The 21,675-nt window shown below is 57.1% G+C and overlaps 1 protein-coding gene across 1 annotated transcript; it reads right to left on the reverse strand.

The window, feature by feature from the left end:
- Nucleotides 1-1,469: 1,469 nt before the first annotated feature.
- Nucleotides 1,470-11,415, reverse strand: EMILIN3 (elastin microfibril interfacer 3). The gene is made up of 4 exons (XM_050907591.1): nucleotides 11,219-11,415; nucleotides 7,191-7,313; nucleotides 3,910-4,157; nucleotides 1,470-3,364 (listed from the first exon to the last, which is right to left on the reverse strand). The coding sequence occupies exons 1-4, from the start codon at nucleotides 11,413-11,415 to the stop codon at nucleotides 1,470-1,472; spliced, it is 2,463 nt and encodes an 820-aa protein (XP_050763548.1).
- Between the last annotated feature and the right edge of the window lie 10,260 nt (nucleotides 11,416-21,675).

The following is a 21,675-nucleotide window of genomic DNA, read 5'->3' on the forward strand; positions in this document are numbered from 1 at the left end:
TGTTGGCTGAGCAGCGGAGGACACCCATGCTGGGGTCCCCGGGAGAGGCGGGTTTTGTGTGCAACAGCCGCATGGTCCAAGCACCTGCTCCATAGGGCAAGGCTGGAGTTGCTGAGGAACATGTGCAACCTTCTCCAGCCTGTGCGTTCATGGGAAGCTAGAGTCAAGTTGGGTAAATTTTTTCATTCCCAGGCTGAGCTGAGGAGAGGTCTCGAGAGGTCTTCTCAAAGGTGCCCTGCCTCCCCCTTCCCAGTGCTCCATGTCGGTGCAGGTCCCCAGGGCTGTTAGCATCCCAGCGGGCTCAGAGGAACGTGGGGAGGACGCAGGCTCCTGCTCCAGCTCCTGCGCTGCCAGACAGCGAAAGCCTCGTGCTCACACCCTGGAGCAGCTGCAGCTCTCCTGCCCTGGGATGAGATGAGGGGAACCACGTTCACAGTTTAAGCAATAAAACAGGAAAGAACTAGAGCTGGAGGACAGGACTGCTCCATGCCCACCTTCGTCTCTGCAGAGACCTATGGACACATGTCTCTTTGGGGAAGACACAAGTTTTCCATAACCCTTCGTGTCAGTCCTAGGTGTAACCAGAGAGCACAGCAAAGTGGGATTGCAAAGCACGGCAGCCCTGAGGGACGGCGGGCCCTCCCCCAAATGCTGCAGCAGTTTTTTAGCTGCTCCGTGTGGTTCTTCGAAATATGGCAAGGCGTGTGGGGGCAGCAAGAGGAAACTTTGCAATCAGATGAGCACCATGATAGTGGATTGTTCAAAAATATACATACACATACCGTATATATATGCATATGCATGTTTTCCTAATGCATATCCTCATACGCTCTGTAAGGCACGTGCGTTTGCATGAAGGAGTGAGCAGTATAAATGGATTTACCGTACACGAGGAGGGCTGCCATCTCAGAGAGGGGAAGGCAGTTCCCAGGGGGATGTGTGAATACGTGTGTTCTTTGAATTCCACAATTCCTGTGGTGAGTTTTTTTCCCTGTAAGGAGCCCTGGCTCTGCTCAGTCCCTGGATTAAGACACAGGTGGTCTTTAGGTCAGAGAAACTCTATTCCTCAACTGACAACTACAGGGTTTTATTCTTCAAGAAGTGATAAATCCACAAAAATAAAATTAAAAAAAAAATGTTCCTGCCTCCAGCTTCCTCCTGAATTGTCCTTCTGGGGTCATCAGCCCAGGAGCCAAAGCAACGCCCCCGGCCAGGAGGCAGTGACACTGCTGCACCAGGGTCGGGACAGCTGCTGAGCATCGGGAGGTGAGTGCTGTAACGGCAGAGTTACGGAAAAGTGGGACCGACAAGATTTAAAAAAAAAAGAAGGGTTTGTAGCAGCTTTTAATTTATCTTTTCATTAAAAAAAATTATCCCAAGAACTGTTGTCACATTGGAGCGAGTCTGTGTGATATAAGTTAATCCTGTCCTTCACGGGGAGGAGAAAGAAGCAGCGCGTGGCGGCGCAGCTAACGCTGCTTCCCCTCCGCCTGCTCTTCCAAGTGGCCGACCTGCTCCGCCAGCTCGGAGACCTTGGCTTGGCAGTCAAGCAGGTTGTCCTTCAGTCCCGTTATTTCCTGAGAGTGGGCAGCCAGGGTCCCGTTCATGTGGTCCATGTAGTCCCACAGACTGCCCGTGTGTTTCTCCAGTTCGTCCCTGATGCCGTCCAGGCTCCCCGTGACGGCACCCAGCCTGCCGCAGATGCTCTCCACCTGGGCCACCCGGTCATCAAAGTGAGCAATCTCCTGCTGCAGGTCATGAGCCACGCTCTTGCAGGAGCTCAGGTCACTGACGATCCTGGCTTTGAGTCGCTCCAAGTCTCCCTTGAGGTTCAGGACACGCCGGTTGCTGAAGAAGAGCTGGGAGCCTTGGTCGTTGACTTTCTCCTGGATGGAGTGGACCTCATCCTCGATCTTCCGCTCGTGCTCATCCAGCGAGGAGTTGATGTGTGTCATGGTGTCCGAGTACTGGGAGACAGAGTCCTTGAGCCCTGTCAGAGACTTGCTCACGGTGTTCAAGTTGATCTTTAGCAAGGTGATCTCCCCTTGCAAAGCCCCCGATGCTTCCTCCTCGATTCGCCGCTGGATCTCCAGGATGGTGGCATTCAGCTTGCGCAGGAGGTCGTAGTTGCTGTCCATTCGGAGGAGCAGGTCCTGGTTCTTGTTCTGGCAGTCTTCGATCTCTGTCCGGAAGGTCTCCACGTCTTTGGAGGCAGAGGTGCAGCCCAGGGAACAAGTGCTCTCCAGCGTGATGAGGCGATTCTGCAACACCTCCAGTGTCTCATCCGTCCGTTTTCTCATGCTGGCAAGCTCCCCCTCCAGCACGGGCACCACCGCTCCATCCATGCCCACAGGAGAACTGACGTTGTTCAGCTCCCCCACGATGGTCATGAACCTGTCCTCCAGGGTCTGCATTTTATCTTCAAAGGCAGTCCTCATGCCATCCACCTCTGCTACCACCGTGCCTCTCATGCTGTCCTCTATACCGGAGCAGCAGCTCCCCGTTTCTCTCTCTGTAGCATTGAGTCTGGCTTCCAGGTCCTCAAAGCGCCCTTCAAAAAGGTTCCCTAGGGTGACAGTGGAGATTTCTCCATCCAGCCGTGAGTGCAAGTTCTTCTGGGACTCAGAGATGCTGTGAAGGCCTTTCTCGAGGATGTTCATGCGATCGGTGAGGTAGTCCAGGTTGCTGCAGCAGCTTTCCACCACTGTCAGCCCTTGGATCTGGGTCTCCAGCTGGGAGATCTCTTTCTTGATCTCTAGCTCTTTCCCATCCAGCGTCTGCTGCAGCCGCAGGTTGGCAGCTTTCTCCTCCTCACACTGCTGCCGCACCTCTTGGATCCGGAAATCACACGTGGTCTGGATCTTCCCCAGCTTCTTCTCGAAGCCGTCGAGCAGCTCTCCACGCAGGTTGCTCAGCCGCGTGTCCACGTACTCCTCCAGCAGGTCGATGGAGGTGAGGGGCGAGGGCCGGGCTGACTCCAGCAGATGCTTGATCTGCCCGTCGTGGTCCAGGACCATGCCGCGAACCTCGTGCAGCAAATCTGCCTTGGTTTTCAGCACGTCGCTCACCTCTGTCACTTTGGTCAGGATCTCCCCCATGGGAGGGTACGTGGCGATGTCAGCTTTGTCCGCCACATCCACCAGGCCATCAGGAATGATGCCGAAGCCCACCGTCGAGTCAGGCGTGCCCGGGCTGTTCATCAGGGAGCCGATCATCTTGGTGGTATCCTCCTGGATGGCGAGCCGTAGGCGGTCCCCCAGGCCGCTCACCATGGTGTGCAGGCTGTCATAGGACTGGGAAAGGCGCCTCACCTCCTCCTCCAGCCGATCCAGGCGGTCCCCGAAGAGGCCGGGCAGCTTCCTGCCTGCGCAGGGAAAGAAATAGAGAGGGCACAGTCAGGGCTGTTGCTCCTTTAACTTCCCTCCTTGGCTATCTTCTAGATTTGAGTCCTTTTCCATACTAACATTAGCTCCTGCCTCCCTCTTATTGCCATTTCAGCAAAATATCAGCCCACCCTTCCTCTTTTCCTCTACAACTCTTCTTAAGCTGATCAGGAAACCCTCTTGCTTCTTGGGATCAAGCCCTCTGTTCTCAAGTTCAACAGCAGGTGATGAGAACAGCCTGGGGAGCTTCGTCTTGAGACACACTCTATCAACCCCAAAATTAATGGAAAAATGCTTTAAAGCAATGAGGAAAGGCAATTTTGAAGCGGCACGTTTTGAAAGAAACTAGATTAAAAAAGCAAGTGATCCTCAAAGCAATCAAACGTCAGGTCTCTGATCAGAAAGCACATTACCCACTGAAGGTTTGCCAAATTCATGCCCTGCGCTGGCAGAGAAAGAACCGGGAGGTCTGAGAGTGTGCGGTGGTGTGGTAACCTGGAGATGTGAAGCAGGAGCGAGATCTCACCATACTGATTCTTCTTTGGTCCTGGAAACAGGTCAGGGTGACTTTTTGGATAGGGAGGCAGTCTGGGGATTGGAAACATCTTTTGCCCAGGAGGCATTTTAGGGCTGGGATGTTGGGGCGGAAGGCCGGGTTGGTCAGTCGGGCTGTCGTGGCACCCTTCTCCCATGAAGCCTGGGCAGCACCTCCAGGCCAGCTCGGTTACTGTCTTGTATCCAATCTTGTATTTGGGTCTGAAGAAGGTGCGGTACCTTTCCAGGAGAGGGGAGGAAGAGAGAAGACAGTTTAGAGAAGCAACCTGAACGTCAAGCAATAGAGAAGAGCAGGGTCACGGGTCCTGTTGGGTGTGGGAAATCCAGGCACATGGGAAAGCCTGGCTGAGACCCGTGTGCTGCACCTGCAGACCATGACCCGCCTCCTCCAAGAGCTCTTGCTGCACCATAGCTCAGTGTAGCATTACAGTGCCCGTCCAGGGACACAGCTCATTAACCGGCACTCCAAAAACACGTGCCCACCCTCTCCAGGACTGGACCACGAGGTGCAGGTGTGACAGCACATGGTAAGAGAAGACTTCTCCCCAACAAGTTGGTAACACAACTAGACAAGCCTGAGAAACAGCCCAGGGGTGAGGAGGGACTATCTGAGCAGAGCTGTTATTTATGTATCTGTGGTTTCTGGAGAGGTTTTTTTGTTGGATTTTTTTTTTAACCTTTGTTAGTTTAGAAAAGCAGCTATAAGTGTATTGCTTTGGTCTCCGGCCCAATAGATGACCACTGTGACAGACGCCACACCGTTTAGCAACTTTTGGCCCAGGAAAGCACAAGATGAAATGATGGAAGTGATTCCAAAACCCCTGCAAGCTCAGATCACTTCCAAGAGGGGTCTGGGCTGCTTGTGGGTGTGCTTTGCATTTTGAATTGGCCTAGAGAATTTCCTAGTGGAGTAAAAAAATCCTGTTCTCAACTGTAATCCTGTCCTGAAGCCTCCAGGAGGGTTGAAATACCTTTGGAAAGGTATTTTCTCTATCTGTGGAGGGCATTAGTTTGATGGGAAGCCTAAGTGGCTTGGGCTAGCCTTGCAAGCGACAGCTTTGGCAGTGGGGCAGCAGAGCCCTGGCGAGGTTTACCGGGGCAATACCGTGTGGTGTGCACAGAGGGACAGCTTCTTACAGCTCCTCCTGCCCCCAGCTGGGATGCCCTGGGAGGTTTCTCCATCACCAATTTGGGCACTGCAACATTGATCCCCCCATACACAGCAAACAAGGGTGCGAGCCCACCTCCTTGCCTCCCTCTCTGCTCTTGCTCTATGTGGGGTCCCCACCAGCCCAGCGGAGAGGACTCAGCTGCTCCCAGCTCTTCCGTGGCACTTTCCCATGAGGTGGCAGGGCTGGGACAGGACCCCACCAGCACCCGTGCTCCCCCCACCAGCCGAGCTGAGCTGTGCAGGGCTGAAGACAGCGTGTTTCTCACCGCCTCTGAAATGCCAGTGCTTTGAACCTGCCTTTTGGAAATTTCCAATCTGAATTTACCAGGGCCTGAAAATCCTGAAGTTTGCTGTTTTGCAACAACACGCACAATCGGGCCCTTGTTCTTGTCCAGCACGTTCAGCGGAAGGTCTCGGAGGAGGCAGCACAACCGTCCATGCTGCACAGAGGGGCTGCGTAAGGCACTCACGCTTATCCAGTCGCTCAGGGCAGCACATGGGGCCGAGCCCCTGTCGTCCATGTCCCTGCCCGGGTCCTCAGTGCCCCCGGCCCAGGCTGCAGCCGCCGGGCAATGCCACTTCCACACGACTCCCAGTGTGATACAGCCGCCTCTGTACGTACCACAGGGCAGGCGGAGAAAGCAAACCCAAGTCCTCTGTTCTTTGAATCACTTCAAAATTTCTCAACATCAACAATTTCCCAAAGGCACGGTACAGTTTCAAAACAAGCTCTTCTTTTTGTTATTCCTCATCACAGACGCTGCTGAGTTTCTATGGTCTTTCCTTCTGTCTTAGTGTGTAGAAACCTGCCTGGACATACCACACCGGGAGACTGCTGCACCCAGCCACTGTCAGGAGGCGAAGCAAGGATGAGGATGGCATCCAGAAGGCAGGGCACCTTCTCTGTGTCATCCTGGCCTCTGCAGAGGAGCCCGGAGCCCTTCAGCACCTCCGAACCCTTCTCCCCCTGCTCCAAATGGCAGCAAGGGGAAGTGTTTTTTGCAGCTGCACAAACATTAGCTGATGGCCCCAGTGCGTGGAAAAAACATGTTTCCCTCTCGTGTGGGGATGCAGCATCCGAGGCTGTGCAGAAAGTTCAGCTGCGGGTCCAGCTTCTTTCAGAAAACACCCTGGTTTCGCCCCGGTTTTGTTTGAAAGGCTGAAGGGGCCAAGCAGCGGACACCACGGAGATGGGAGAAGCTTTGGGGATCTCCTCCATGGGTACCAGCGGCTGCAGGTTGTCCTGAAGTCCCCAAATGCTGCTATAGCACTTGTGATGGAGGAAGGAAAGAACAAGTCAGCGAGTGGGTCTGACGGCCCGTCTCTGCCGGGAGAGGCTGTGTGCGGAGCCCGTGGCACCGCCGGCACATGGCAAGTCCTGGCTGGCTGCAGCGCCGTGTGCCGGTGCTGCAGGAGGGGGGGGCCAGGCTCTGACAAAAGCCCCTCTCAGCCCGGTTTTCCTCAGTGCTCAGCTCTGCAGCTCTCGGCAGGCCCGGGGAGGATGCAGGAGAGCAGCATTTCTGTGCGGAGCAGCATCCCCGGCTGGGGGCTGTGGAGGGTGCCGAAGCACAAAGCTCCAGTGTCCGCCCTGCCCCAGCTGCGGCTCCGGCACGGTAGGATGTTTCCTTCCAGCAATGACGAGGTGGCAGAGAGTTTTGCAAATATCTTCCTGGGGCAGGAAGCCCCGAGCCATCCCCAGCCATGGGCTCCGTTTCCTCCTCCTCTTGGTCAGGCTCTCACCTAGCTGCCATTTTTCCGCCAAATTGCGGGTCTGTGACAAAATGCTTCCCTGCACACATGCACATGCACCCCCTCCAGCTTCCCATGATTTCCTGATTTATTTCTGATAAGGGATAGAGCTCCCTCTGCTTCCTGACAGATCCCATCTTGCCTCCTCCCAGCACCGCTGCCCTGCCATTGACTGCCTCGTCCAGGAAAAGCCCTTCAGCCCCTTTCACTGCCCTCTGGAAAGCGGGGGTTCATGGTCAGAAGGGTGGCACGGGGGCTCGGGAGCCCGAGCAGAGCTGCAACCTGAAGCTGGGAGGGGAAGGGAGCCGTGACTCGGCGTCCCCCGTACTCACAGCACTTTCCCCGGGCACTTGGGTCCCCAGCTGCACTTGTGGTACTCGGCCTTGACGTAGCTCTCGGCCCCGTCCTGCAGCGTGCACGTCACGTTGCGCTGCACCACGTAGGCACAGTAGCTCCTAGGGGGAAGCACAGCGAGACACCCGTCACCCCCCGCCCCGGCAGAGAGCAGTGCCCCAGCTATTCGACCAGTCCCCAGGCAGGTCTGCCTGCCCTGCCTAACACTGCCGGCGAGGTCTCCAGGGGGGCAGGAGCTGGAGGGACCCCCCAGTTTGTGCAGTTGCTGGGGAGGGGGCATCGCCACCCTGCCCACTGGGGACGGGACAGCAGTGGGGCCTGGGGGAGTGCAGGGAGGGGGGATAGAGCAAAGTCCCCCAGTGCCCAGCCTGTTGCTGGGTGCACAGGCAAGGGGCAGGCAGGCGCTCCTTGTCCGGCCGGGCTGGGTGACTTGGCTCCTGCTGGTGGTGCCCCCATGCACCCCGGCTTTCACGTGCCTTCACCCGACCAGCTCCGAGAGCCTCCAAGGGAGCCAGCGCTGCCCAGCCCTGCTAGCTGCCCTCTGGGTGCCAGGGTGCTACCCCCCAACAATGAGGAGCCTTTTCCTCGGTCCAGGTGGGTCCAGGCATCTCTCCTCTGGGTTAAGGGGGTGTAGCTAAGCCCCTGCACCCTCAACACAGCTCCACTCCCCTCGGCTGTGCTGGGCTCTCCGCTCAGCCTTGAGCAGTGCCTGGTCCACAATGTCCCTCCGAGCTGGTGGCTGCCCCGTCCTCCCCCAACTGTGGTCACTCCGCAGTTGAGTCCTGCCTGAGAAATCAGTCTTGGTGCTGGAAACAGGTTGAGCCCCCTCACCTTCTTATTTTTCACTGGCAATTTCACTGTCTGCAAGAAACCCAGAGCCCTCCCAGGCGGGTCTGCAGTGCCGCCCTGCTGCAGGAGGCCGGGTGCTGAGCACGGTTGCTGCTGTCATGGCCACGTTGTCACCAGTGCTGGGGTCACCCAGAGACTCAGCCCCAGAGCTGGGCTCTGCTCGGCACAGCATGGTCTGGGTGGCGAGACGGGCTGGGAGAACAAGCAGAATCCCCACCAGCAACAGCAGTTATGGGAATAGCATCCCAGAAATAGCTCCAGCAGCGTCTGGCAGGAGGGGTCTGTCCTCCTGCAGCTCCTGGAGTGCTGCCAGTGCTGGGGCCAGCCCAAAAGCCAGTGCTGGGGCCAGTCCAAAAGCCTTCAGACCTTGCTGTGGGTACTGTCACACTCGGACCAAGCGTGATGCTACAGTCAGCACAAGAAGAGGAGATGCAGGCTAGCCGCTCTGCAGGGCTGCAGCATCGCAGCTTCCTCCACCATGGAGGCAGGGACACGACGCAGGTCCCAAGCTGGATGGAGGCCGGAAAACTCTTCAGATCCCTTGGACAGGTGGTGCAAGGAACGGAGCCTCTTCCCTCCTGCCATCATGCCTGCAGCTAGGTGCCACAGGGTACCAGCCAGCTCCAGGCACAGGACCTCTCCTGAGCCAAGCAGCAAACCCAGGCGCTGAGGATGAGGTGGCTGGGAGGAAGGCTGCGTGGGAAGGATGCGGGAGTGCTGGTGGGACAGATGGAGGCCCAGGCTGTTCCAGCTGAAGGCAGGGCTGCCGGCAGGAGCAGATGGACTTGGTCCACAGGGACAGAGACAGCAGGGATGTGCGGTGAGGCAGGGATTAAGGGCACGGGGACGTGGCAGACGGCAGAGCGGGAGGAGAGGAGGGCACAGGCACACAGTGCAGAGCTGAGGCGGAGACGGAGGGTCAGCGGGATGGAGCAGATGGGCCAGCGCGAGCTGCAGGTGCGGGGAGGTGTTCAGTGAGGCGGGAGGACCCGGCTCTCCCTGTGCAAGCTGGGGTCGCTGCGGCTCGGCTGCCTGGCCCCAGGCTGGGAAGCAGCCGGAGTCCCTTGGCATCGCCATTGCATAGCCTGCGGAGAGCAGCCTCGGGGCTGACCAGAGAAATGAGTTGCAGGGCCTCAGCACAGCTCTCACGGGCTTGGCATGATGATGGTCCAGATGGCATTGAGACACCTCTGGCAGGTGGAGGTGAGGGAGGGGACTGGGACAGCCACAATGGAGCAGAAGGGTTTGGGGAGAAGGACTGCGGTGTCTCCTCTTTGGGGCAGTGAGCGTGCACAAGCGTATGTGGGCATGCACAGCGGGGTGGGTGTGCGCAGCCCTCCCCAGTCACCCTCTGGGGACAGAGCAGCGGGGCTCTGGCTCACCCTGAGTGGGGAAAGATAGGTGAAGGAGGACAAGCACCAATGGCAAACACGTGAAGACAAAGTACATCCCCTACCCATGCCAAGGCCCTCCATAAACCCCCCAGAGCCGCCGTTCAGAGGCCCCGAGCAGGCTCCTCCACCTCCAACAGCCCACGTGGGGCAGGAGCTCCCTCCGTGAAGCAGCAAGGTACGAGCAGGATCATCCTCCCTCCGACACCCCGGCCCTCCCTGCTCTCTCCCAGCAGGGACACCCTGACCCCACACCCCCAGTGCATCCCCCTTACTCCCCCCAGGAGCAGCACCAGCATCTCTACCCCAGCCCCTCGCCAAGGGCTCTCCTTGCTGCCCTGGACACAATTGGCTCTGCCCTGGCGAGAGGCTGCCAGGCTCAGAGCGTGTGCAGGGATCCCTGCTGCTCCCCGCTCCTCCAAAAGCGAGTCATTTATCCCTGCACAGGGCCACACGAGAGCGAAGGCCGGCCACTTTTCTTAGCTGGAGGGAAGGGAGATCATGTGTGCATGTGGAAATTTAGAATCACTGTCTATCCATAAATCCAGGATCTGCTTACAAACACACTGCAAACCCCCTCCGTAAAGTAAGCTACTAGCCAACATGGGCAAATCTACTAGCCACTACTAATAAACACTGCCTACCTGTGACTGCTTGGGTTAGGGTGGTTCTGGCTGGCTCTCCTTCTCAGAAACCCCTTTCCTTCTCACCCACCTGTGGCTAGCAGTTTTATAGCTCCAGCCTGATGTTTTAAGAGTGAGCAGCTGGAAAATGTTACGAGTTTTGGAAAGCTCTCACTGGCACTGCCAGTATTGTTCGTCTCGAATGTTACTTTATTCATTTCAGCTTGTTCATAACACCACATCCTCCTCTTTTCAAAGAAGCCCGACAGAAACAGTTCGAGCAAACAAGCGGGGAGGGAAGCGAGCCCCCCACTAATGTAACAGCCTTTTTGCACTTGAATGGAAAAAGTCTATCGCACGTGTAAAGCCCACATTCCTCGTCTGCCTGAGCTTTCCAGGTTACTTGAAAACATATTTAAACTCTAGTAAGTCTGTGCTTTACAAGCAAACCAGCAAATTCCCTCCAAACCAGTCTGCGTTTTCATGCGTAGGTCCATGCGCTGCCATCCTCCCCTCCCGCACATCACAGCCCCGTGCCCGTGTCATGCAGAACAGGTACGCACACCTACCCCATAACCACACACGGGCATCCTACCCTCACCATCCCCAGCCCTGTCCCACACGGGACTGCAGCACACACGTCCCCCCCCGCACGCAGCCCGCTCCCTCCTGGAAACACAACCCCTGAGCCCCCCCAACCTTGCTCGACACGGAGGGGGTGCACAGGGACACCCCTGCCCTGCACATGGTGCTCCGGCCCTGCATGCCAGCCCCCACACGCAGCTGGTGTGGGGCAAGGGGTGCCCACGGCAGGTACCCAGGGACCGCTGCCCAGCAAGGGATGCCCGCGGCCGAGCCGTGGGGGATGGCACCCATGGTCGGTACCGGGGGTTGGTTACCCACCAAGGGGTGCCCGCGGCAGCCGGTCCCCCGGGGATGCTGCCTGCTGAGCCCAGACGTGTGGCCGGTAGCCGGTGCCCGCGATCTGTTGCCCGGCCAGGGATGCCCGACGGGAGGCGGTGCCCGGAAAGCCCCGCCGCGCAGCCGGTACCCAGGGGCCGATGCCCGGAGGCGGCGCCGGCTCCCGGTGCCCGCCGGATCGGTTGCGCGGCCGCGGACGGAGGCGCGCAGAGGGTCGCTTACTTGTGCTTGCCCACGGGCTTGCCGGGGCCGAGCTGCGGGCTGGAGCCGGCCGTGTAGAGGCTGTACCTGCCGCCGTAGGGCAGGGGGGCGGCGGGGGAGTAGAAGGCGCCCTTGGCGTCGGCGAGGGCCAGCAACGTCCCCAGGGAGAGGCAGGCGAGCAGAGCTCCGCGGCGGCGCAGCGCCCGCGCCCGCCGCATGGTCCCGGGCCCGGTGGCGGCGGCTGCGGCGGAGCGGGACGGGACGGGGCGGGACGGGGCGGCCGCGGGCCCCGCCGGGACGGCGCTGCGGAGGGGACCGGAGCGCCGCCCGCTGCGCCGCGCCGCGCCGCGCCGCGCCCTGCCCTGCCCTGCCCTGCCCTGCCCTGCCCTGCCCTGCCCTGCCCTGCCCTGCCCTGCCCGGCGGCACACGCTGCTCCGCCGCCCGCCCGACCCCTTTTGTACCGCGGCGGCGGGGGCGGGCCGCGCTCCTCCTCCCGCCCTCCCACAGCCGCCGACCCCCGGCCCCGCGGGCGGGGAGACAAAGCAGCCCCCCCCCCCCCCCCCCGACACCCCCCCTCCTCAACCGCGTAGCCCCCGCGGTGCTGAAGCTCGGCCCGCGCAGCCCCCAGCGGAGCTCGGGAGGAGAGCGCTGCCGGCCCCGGAGCGGGGCTGGAAGGGGCACGCACCCCTCCCCGGCCTCGGCCCCAAAGCCGCCCCTTCTCCCACTGCCCCCTCCCCGGGCACCGGGCGGGGGTAGCAGGTGCAGCGGGGTCTGGAGCCGCGGGGTACCCGCACGGCTCCCGGGCCACCCCCCAGCCCACAGGCCTGCTCTGCTTCAGCCTGGAGCGCAGGCGAAGAGAAAGGCTGGAGGAATCTTAACTCTGTCCCTTCGGCGTGTTCGGCTTGAGGTGATCTGTGCTGCTGGAGATTGGCAGCTGTCAATCATTTGGCTGGCACCAGCCTGATGCATCCGGCACCAGCCTGATGCATCCATCAACAGCAAGGGCCCAGCGAACCCAGTACCTGGGTTTTGCAGGAAGGGCTATTTTGGAGCTGACATCAGCCCTCCATGGTAGATCTGGGCTTCAGTTCCAGGCTCCAGGAAAGAGGGGGGAATCCCTTGCCTTTCACTGCAGACCCGTGGATCTGCCACAGGCAAGGGCATTTCCTCCTAGGTGGCCTTGGAAGGCAGGTTTGGGTCTCCTGCCCCTCCTACGCGCTGCAGAGATCCCTGCTAACCTGCACCCCGATGCTCCCACCCACAGATGACCCACAGTAGCGGTTGCTGGGCGCTGAGCACCCTACCCTGCCCCGACAGCACTCCCCAGGCACCACACCATTAACCACGGCGGCGTAAGACCCTTTGTGTGAGCCACGGGGAGCCTTTGCTGTTGGGTGAGGGGGAGAGGAACCTTACCTGGGGCACTGGGCAATTTGGGAGGGGGGTAACATCCCTGGTGCTACCCAGTGGAGGTCAGCTTGCAGCCCTGCAGAGGTGAGGCCATGCCAGGGAGCAGGAGATTTTATCATATAAGCAGAGCCTGGGCTGAGCATCCCGCTGTCCCTGGGACACTCGCACCCTTGGGCATCCCACCGAGACCACACCGTGGGTTTGATGAGGCTACTGCCTCGGCTGGCAGAGGCCAGCCCCAGGTCAGCCCGGGCCGGGAAGCACTGCAGCAAGGCATGTAATGCTTCTCCGAAACTCTTGGAGGAAAACAAGAAGCGGCTGAGAAAGGGTGGCTGGGTGGGATCCCAAATGCAGGAGTGAAACTTGCTGCTGGGGGAAGGAGGCATCAAGGCTTGGGCTGACACTGAGACAGAGATTATAAGATACCGAGACAAACGGCCTTTTTCAGTTGAAAGGAGCCTTTGGCTCGGACTGAGGTGAATACCGAAACATTAGCAGGAGAAGAAAAATCCATAGGAAGGCCGTGCCGGGGGAGGCAGGCTGGAAAGACCAGGCGGAAAACCAAGAGGAGGAAGTCTGTGTAATGAACCAGTGCATCCTCTCAAGCGGCTCCCTTCTCTCGGTTCAATCTGCTGCAGGGTGTTGCTGCGAGCCACCATGCGCTTGTCAGGCTGCGCCCCAGAGGTGGCTGCATTATGGTTTTTACATGGTATATTTGGCAGCACATGAAGCACTTCTCGTCCAGCTGGTGCATCGAATTCTTCCACACCGCTGGGATGCTGCAGGAGGGACGGTCTATAAGCAACTCTATAAAAACAAACAAAAGTTGACCGAGCCTGCATGGTTTAATGCTGGATGCCGAAGTCGAGAACTAACCTTGCGCATAGCCTTAATTTTTTTTTTCCCTGTGCGTAGGGAGTATGAGCCAGTTTTAATAACAGCGTGCTGCACGTGTGTGTCTGAGGCCTCAGGAAAAAAACATCTGGTGTTGCACAGTTTCAGAAAAAGCCCTTGGTCCTGGCCTTCAAGCCTGTGCTCTGATGAACGGGCACGACGGGGCTGAGTTAAGAGTGCGGGGTCATTGTTGCTAGCCTGGCTGTGAAAGGGAAGGAGGTGGGAGCCGTTGCACTGGTGTGGGGGCGTGTGTGTATCTGTCTGCCTGTCCCTGCCATCCAACCCCGCTTTTGAAGCTCCGGGTCACTTTTTGCCAGATTTCATAGGGAGGCAGGATCCTCAGAGAGACTGAATTCCATTTTGTTGTTCTATTGTCTAATTGTTTTATGAAAAAAGACATCTGAGTAGACAAGAGAGCGCCAAACTTGGGTCCCTACTGAGGAAATGGATTCATCATCAACTCTATTATAAGACTTCAAAGAATCCACACAGGAGAGAGCCATTATGAGTGCCCCAAACCATGGGAAAAACTCTCATGTGCCTTATTAGCCGTAAGCTAATCCAACCATGAGACACAGAGCAGCAGGAAACTGGGATTCGTTAAGTTGCACTTCTCAGGGAGCAGCTTGGGTTTGACTCTTTGATGCTCAGCCGTGCTGCTGCTGGTCCCCACCACATCGCGAGCTCTGGCCGGGCACAGGCGGGTGCCCGTGTGGAGCCTGGCACGGCATCCTGGCTTTGGAGAAGTGCTCATGTGGAGAAGAAAGAGAGGACTCCTTCCTACCAGGGCATCTTCCTGACATGGGCATGTCCCAGGGGTTAACAGAGAAGATGCCAAGCCCCACCTCCCACAGCTGTGAAGTGTGTGCTGAGCACTGAGCTCTCCAGCAGAATGGAAGGGCTTTGCCACCCCGAACTGCTGCCGAAAGGCTCCGCAGACCTGCTCGCTAGTAACCTTTGGGTCAGGGAGCACCAGCCCTTGGTGCTTCCCAGAGGAAAGCTCTGCTTTCCTTCCTGGCCTTGGCTGGAGAGTAAAGGGGATCAGATCAGAGCTGCTGCTGCTGATCAAATCTGGATGCTGGGCGAACCTGAGACCCTACCAAGGGACACCCACAGCGGTGCCTGACCTGGGAGGCTGTGTCCATCAGTGTCCCCATGTGAGCACCTCCTGCAACAGCTTGGCATGTGACTAAGGAGCTTGTTTCTCCACCTGGACTGCCAGGAGTTGATTATTTCAGTTACACCTCTCACCCTGGCACAGCTATGCTCCAAGCCAGTCCAGGAATGAACAGGTAGAAGTTTTTCCCTACTAAGGATCCAGCAGAGATTTGGCCAAAAAGCAGGGACATTGTGCAGGACCCAGGAGGTACCCAGAAATAGGAGCTCAGCTGGAGGAGACGAGAGTAAGAGCAGAGGTACTACAGGCAGCTCTTCCCCTGCTCTGTCTCCTGGGGAGGGCTGGGTGAACCACTGCGAGGCTAATTTCACGAGCGGATGACACCAAACAGTGACCTGTTCTGCTTCGCATGCTTTTTAATTAACACCTGCATGGCCTCATCAGCTGAATAATTGCCTCCTTTCACGGGTCAACAAGCCAGCAGCCTCTGACCTCCCGTTCCCACCTGGGTACGATGTTTGGTGCCTGCACAGGGCACAGCGGGTGTGCGCTCTTGCACCACCAAACCCTCCCGCGGGCCAGGGCAGCAACAGGAAAAGTGGTAGGACAGTCCAGGGGCTCTTCAACTCTGCTTGCTCTTGGCCAGGACCAGCCTTGTCCACCCTAATCCTGAGCTTTAAATAGGTACCGCTGCTGGAAAGGCACCCGTCACGCTGGGCAATTTAAGTTGGATATTAATAATAAAAAAGTATCTGGTAGTAAAACGAATATAGCCCTGGAGGAGACTGTATTGAGCCATCTGGAGATTTTAAAGGAAAGGTTAGATAAAAAAAAATCTGTCAGGACCAATTTGGGGTAGGGAAATGGATTGGATGTCTTCCCAAGACCTCTCCCAGCCTGAGTTTTTCCGAGTACAAATTCATTTCCCAAAGTGGCAAGGCAAGAGAGCAGCTCAATTTAGAGGCAGAGTTGCTCCCTAATGATTCCCACTGGATCAAAGGCATTCCTTGAATTGGCACTCACAGAGGCCTTTTCCCTTGGCAGCGGGTCTGTGTCTGTGCGAGAGAGGGAGCCTTCTGGAAAGCCCAGCTTTCCCAGGTGCACGTCCAACAGGATCCACCCAGGGCTCGCTCTGCCGTTTCAGCGTCCCTGTGAAGACACCACAGCTATCCCACGGCTGCTTCCCCAACCCCAGGGAGGAACGGGAACACTGTGTTGCCCAAACTGGCAGGCAACATGCATGTCCCAAATGCTGCAGCAGTGCAGTGGGATATCAGTCCAAGGAGAGCAGGGACCCCAGTAGGGCCAGGAGTTCTCCAGGTGCTCCAGTTCCCAGCTAAAACTGAGCTCAAGGAAGCCCACCATGGTCATGGCTCAGCTGCAGGACTGGAAGGTCTTGCTGGCTCCCAGCACACGCTTCTGCCACATCCCAGCTCCATGCTGGGCATGGACCACTTCTCCCGTTGGCCTCAACGGGAAGGAGATGCAGGCGTGCAGGCAGGAAGCAGCCCTGGTCCAGCCAGTGGCATCAGAAAGCCAGGCAATGTCACAACATCTGCCTTGTTTGGGGGTTGCTGAGGTTTTGTTCTGAATCAGACCCTGGCCCCACTCTCAAGGGGTGTGATTGCAGTGTGTGTGTCCCCCAAGCTATGGGGTGGGGGGCACCTGGGTTTGCCCAGGCTCCGGAGGAAGCTGCGGCCAGGGGCTGAGAACAAAATCCCTTTCTTCGTGGGAAAGTGTAGTGACTTGAAGTGGTCAGACAGCCTTATCTCTGGTTTCGAAAGCCACACGCTGATCATTTGTCAAGATTAGCGCGTGTGGTAGAAGGGATGGAGCTGTTCCAAATCCATGCTCACATCTCTTCCCTGGGCTCAAGGCCATTCATAAAAATGCCAGAGCAGCAGCGGCGGCGGCAGCAGGCAGCACATACTGGGGCTGTGGTTTGGGGAGGACTAGGAGGGGTCAAGCGCAGGTTATACAAGCTCTGAGCAGGGAGAAGAATACGCATGCTGCTTTATTTATATATCTGTTAGCATCCTTCCTCCAGGAAAATGTTCAGGGAGGCTGGCAGGGGAGATTTAGCAAGGGCAAGGGGCAGGCAGGAGGTGATGTGCTTAAAAAAACCCTTTCCCAGCCATGCCAGGACCCCAGTATGAGAGAGCGTGAACAGGCAACAGCCATGGAGATGGAGCAGGAGCAGTCTCCAGGGGCAGTCCCAGCTGGATTCAGCAGCACGTGGACGCAGGGAGAAGAGGATGAAGACCGAGCAAGAGAGGAGGTGACACCCTCCCAGTAAACCCCAGCATGTTGATGGTGGGGCACTGGGGAGTTGGCTGGACCCAGGCTTTGTGCTGGGGTGGGTTGGCCCTGTAAGCCTCAGGGAGGAGCAGCCCTGATCTCAGCTGGTCCCTGGGACCTCGGGCTCAGCTGAGCGGGAGCCTGGGGAATGCTATAAAAGGCTGGGTGCCTGGGGGTGGAGAGGCTGGGGGTGAGGAGCAGGCAGTGCCTGGGGTGGGGGCTGTGTGTTTCTGCAACCAGGGCATGAGAGAAGAGGCTGCTCTGCAGGCAGGTAAAGATCTGGGGTGAGCAGAGGGATCTCTATTGCAAGAAAAAAGTTTATCAGCTACCTGCAAGGATATCTCTGAAGCCAAGGGAAGGTGGTAGGGGAGGAAAATGCCTTCAGGGTGCGGGCTTGAGGCTGGGTCAGGCACAGAGCTGTGCTGGCAGGAGCAGGGCTCAAGCCATGCACTGTGAGGGAAGGTACTGGTGCAGCTGGGAAGCTTTTGCAGGAGGGGTCCTTCCAGCATGAACCATTGCACGGAGGTATGTGTCCCTCCTGGCTTTGCTGGAGAGGGCTCTGGCAGCAGATCATGGGCTTGTTCAGCCTGGCCGAGACCATGGGGGTCCCTGGTCCAATGTGCTCGAAGCAGGGTCAGCTATGAGATCAGGTGTCTGAGCTGCACATCCCATGGCTCCAGGAGAGGGGTTTGGTGCCAGCTCATCCCCCAACAGCAATGTGTTATCCTACAAACCCTGGTGTCTGCAGTGTCTGAGGAGCCCTGGCTTTGTGGGAATTGCATGGTTTCAGGGCTACCTGCAGCCAGGCATGCTTGGTGAAGGCTCTCCCAAAGCAGCTCTGTGCTGCATCCCAGCTGGTGCATGCCACAGGGCTGTGGAGAGGTTGTCTTCAGCAGGAGAAGATGACCTCATGTGCTACTGAAATAATTCAATCACTTCCACACTGTAGCAGTAGTTCAGCACTTGCACTTCAGATGGTCCTTCCTATCTCTCCTGCATGAATGCTTTTCTCTAGGGACTGTCCCTGGTGCAAGAAACAGCTTCATTGGAAGTGGAAAGAAGAGCAGCCTGGCATTTTGGTTTAAAGAAATGCCCCTAGAACTGGTATGTTTGATCACTTCTCCAGGGCTCAACCAGGTCCTTTGCAGAGCTGTGCCTCTGGCTTTCGGGAAGATCCATGTTCTTCCTTGGCTGCATGTCCAGCTGGGTCAACTTCTGCCTTTTCTGGGAACAGGATGGTGGCAGCAACCCAGCGATTTAGCCACAAAACCTCTGCTCAGTGACCTCATTGCCGCACACAGTGGAAGAAAAACACCACAAGAGCGGAAAGAAAATGCTTTTCCTTTGGGACCTAGGGAATATTGAAGGACATTAGTACAAACTGACCTCTTGCTGATTTTTGTTTTTTTTAAAAGTCACCCAGCACCACGGCACAGTTGAGTTAATTGTAACCTTTGAGCTCTCCTTTGCGCCATGTCTTCAATGCTCCTGGAAAGCAAAGAGTTTGCCCGGCATTGAAGTGCTGGTGCTGGGATGCTCGGGAGGGCCGATTGCCCCTGGGTGCCCGGTTCCTGCAGGCAAGGTGAAGGCAGGGAGTCAGGTCTGCTGGGGTGACTTCAGCAAGAGAGAGGGACCTGAGAGGCAGCTGTGGATACAGGTTTCCCCGCACGTGGTGGGCCCAAGGGGGCGATGGCCAAGTGCGGAGGCTGCTGCAGGGCTCTGCGAAGAAGCAGCCTGAGGGTTGTCCTCTGTCTCCCTCATCTCCTGCATTTTGGGGGCAGGAGCCACATGGAGCTTTCCTGGCGGCTCCAACAGCCTGCTTGGATGAGGGTTATCTCAGTGGCAAATGTGTGTTTCTGGGGTGGATGATGGAGAGCAACCCTATAAGCCCACCTGGGATAAGTTATCCTACATACTTGATTCTCTGTTTTGTGCCTATTTTTGCCTAGCTGTGAACACTTTGCCCGGAGATGGGGTGCTGGGGCAGCAGGAAGGTTTCCCACACCTCGGGGCTGCTTTTCCTTGGCCGTGGTCAAGAGCTGCTTGCTCCAGGCCATGGGCAGCACAGCTCCCACGTGTCCCCAAGCACCGGGTGACTTCTGGATATATCAAATATGGGAACAGCTGGGCTGAAACCCTGCCATTATCCACGTTGCTTGAGGCAAGGGGATGAGAGGGAGTTATTTTTGGGTCCTAAGAGGGGCCCTTCATGCCCCTCTGCTTCAGCCAGCTCTGCCCCATCCTCTGAGGTGACCCCGCAGGCACGCGTGTAGGGCGTGCGATGTGAATGGCCATATGTAATGGACGGTTATTTATGCACAGGCAAAGGAGCAGGGAAGAAAGTGTAACTGATACCAGCTTGGGCTCCTTCCAGACCTGCTTAGAGCTGGGACCTCGTGGCTGATATTTGGCTTCGCCGGCTTCCCTTTGCATGCAGCTGTTCCTGCGGGCCCTGCATCTGCGTTTGGCCTTCCGCAGTGATTTGCTAATCCTCTTTCTCACTGTACAGCAACGTGTGCTCGCCAAGGTCCCACTGACCCATCACCAAAAAAAAAAAAAAAAGAGAAGAGGAGGAGAACTTGATATCTTCTGCAAGTGAAATAGCTTGGGTTCAGTCTTGGAGAATTTCCCAAACTCTCAAGGAATTTCCTGATATTAGGAATCTGCCAAAATTTGGGATCTGCCTCGGTTGGACTGCACATATTTTCAGAGCACACACTGCGGTGTTGTGTTTTGGGTTTCCACCCCTGTCTTTGCGAGGGCACGCTCTATCTGAACGGGTCAACAAGACCAGAAAGGAAAGCCTCCCTCTGACTGGCTGTAGGAATACACAGGGATTTATTTAACATCCTCCCCCCCCTTTATTTTGGGATCAATGAGATTTTTGATCCTGAACTCCTGTCTTGCTTCCCTGTGCCAAACCCCAGGCTGTTACTGCAGCCCTCATGTGAACATGGAAACTTGGTGCAGTTGTAATACTGTAGGTTAGCAGCTCACTGGCAGACCTGGAATTAAAGGCATAACCCCAGATTGACTAATATCCCATATTTTTACAAAAAATAATGCCTTTGCAGCAGAAGGCAGCCTCTTTGCATGTAGCTGGGGCTCAGCGTTCATGTGTTTATTGCATGTATTTCAAAAGCAAACAAGCTTCTGGGTGGGAAAAGCGCAGCCCCTCCCCTCAGAACAAACTCGAATGAAATTCCTCAAGGTCTTTTTCCAAAAATTAATGCTGGCTGGATTTCGACCAGGTTGTTTTTGACCAGCTTTAATCTGTGAAATCAACACCGAGTCAGGAAATGCTTAGATTGACTCTGAATGAGGATTTGGCCAGAACTTTTCTCCTATTTATGACGGACAGTTGGAAACAGCAAAACCTCCTGGAGGAGACCTGTCCTGACCTCCCCGCTCATCCAGCCCAGTCCAGAGGGACTTTATCGTCCCTTACGCTTGATTTTGTCCCCAGGAGCTCAGCAGTTCCATTGGGTCATGCACGATGCTGGAGTCTGGGACAGTTTTTGCACTGCCTTCGGTGGACTTTGGACCAGGCTGGTGGGACCAGTTTCCCTGTGGGCCAGCAGCACTATTTTGGGGAAAACCCCAGTCCCCCCAGGCAATGGGTCAGGGCTGAACCCTTTGAAGCACTATCCCCCTCCCAGCTCCAACACGGACCAGCCCAAAGAGTCGCTGTCTCTGCCTCCCTGTTTGCTCCTGATGCGTCTGCATCACGAGGTCTCCAGCCCGGGGCTGGGGCTGGGCAGATCCTGGTCCAGAAGAGCCCATGGCATCCCCCGTGTCCCCCCACGCTTCGCTGTCCCCCCTTCCCCGTGCAATACTTTGCAAGGGCATTGCAACTGTGTCGCCCTTGAGAGGGAGGAAAAGAAAACCCAGCGTGAGCACATGTGGCAGGCAGGGGGAAATGGCTGCTGCAAAGTAAGCAGTGCCTTTAAAGAAGTGTTTGTCTGGGGTTTGTTTAGTTATCCTCTAGGTAATTTAACAGCTGAGGAGGCCGGGCCATTCAGGCAATGGCCAAAACAATATCCCCACTGTCTGAGCAGCTCTCGTGGCTCGGCACGGCTCGGCGGAGCTGGGGGGGCAGAGGGAGACGGGGAAGAGAAGTTTCTTTTACCGGCAATAGCCAGAAAACACCATGGAGGACGTCCTGTAATTAAGACATCGCTTTGAACGATCAAGTCACTTGGCTGTCAGGTTGAATAAACCTCCGGCTCAGGCCGGGTGTGAGAAGGGAGGAAGGGACGTTGGTGGGAAAAGCCCAGTCCCATCGTTTTGGTCTGAATTGCAGCTCTGGGCTCAGGGTGCCTTGGGATGCTTGCTGCGGAGGAGGTTGATGGGATGGGGGCTCGGGTCCCTCGTTCCCGTGGGCAGCAATTTTTCGGTGCCCTGCGTGGAGTCGGAGGCAGGTCTGCCCTGCCTGCACCCTTCTCTGCCCCAAGCCCTGGGAACCAGCAGCTTCAGCCTGTTGGGAACCAGCAGCTTCAGCCTGTTGGACACGGGGAACCGAGGCTCCAAAATGCCACCTCACCCTCGTGGAGGTGTGTGTGCCAGGGCAGGTCCTCCCCCCACCCTACCAAAACACAGTTTGTCCCATCACCCCGACAGATCCCAGGCTGAAATCCCCATGCAATCCCCAGGAAAAGCTCCCCTGCCTCTTCCAAAGGCCTCATGCAGCCCAAGCTGGAAACGTGGGGGCTCGAGTCTCTCAGCACTACGTGCAAATAGCTCGCATCAGCTCATAGCG

This window comes from Gymnogyps californianus, chromosome 17, assembly GCF_018139145.2.
Source record: "Gymnogyps californianus isolate 813 chromosome 17, ASM1813914v2, whole genome shotgun sequence".
Lineage (NCBI taxonomy): Eukaryota > Metazoa > Chordata > Aves > Accipitriformes > Cathartidae > Gymnogyps > Gymnogyps californianus.

What these genes read in the sequence shown, in the direction of transcription:
- EMILIN3 (XM_050907591.1), bottom strand. Translation starts at nt 11,415, where the DNA reads ATGCGGCGGGCGCGGGCGCTGCGCCGCCGCGGAGCTCTGCTCGCCTGC. An exon ending in AAGCCCGTGGGCAAGCACAA is followed by an intron (nt 7,314 to 11,218) that starts GTAAGCGACCCT and finishes GCTTCCCCCTAG; the next exon opens with GAGCTACTGTGCCTACGTGG. An exon ending in ACCAAAGAAGAATCAGTATG is followed by an intron (nt 3,365 to 3,909) that starts GTGAGATCTCGC and finishes TTCCCTGCGCAG; the next exon opens with GCAGGAAGCTGCCCGGCCTC.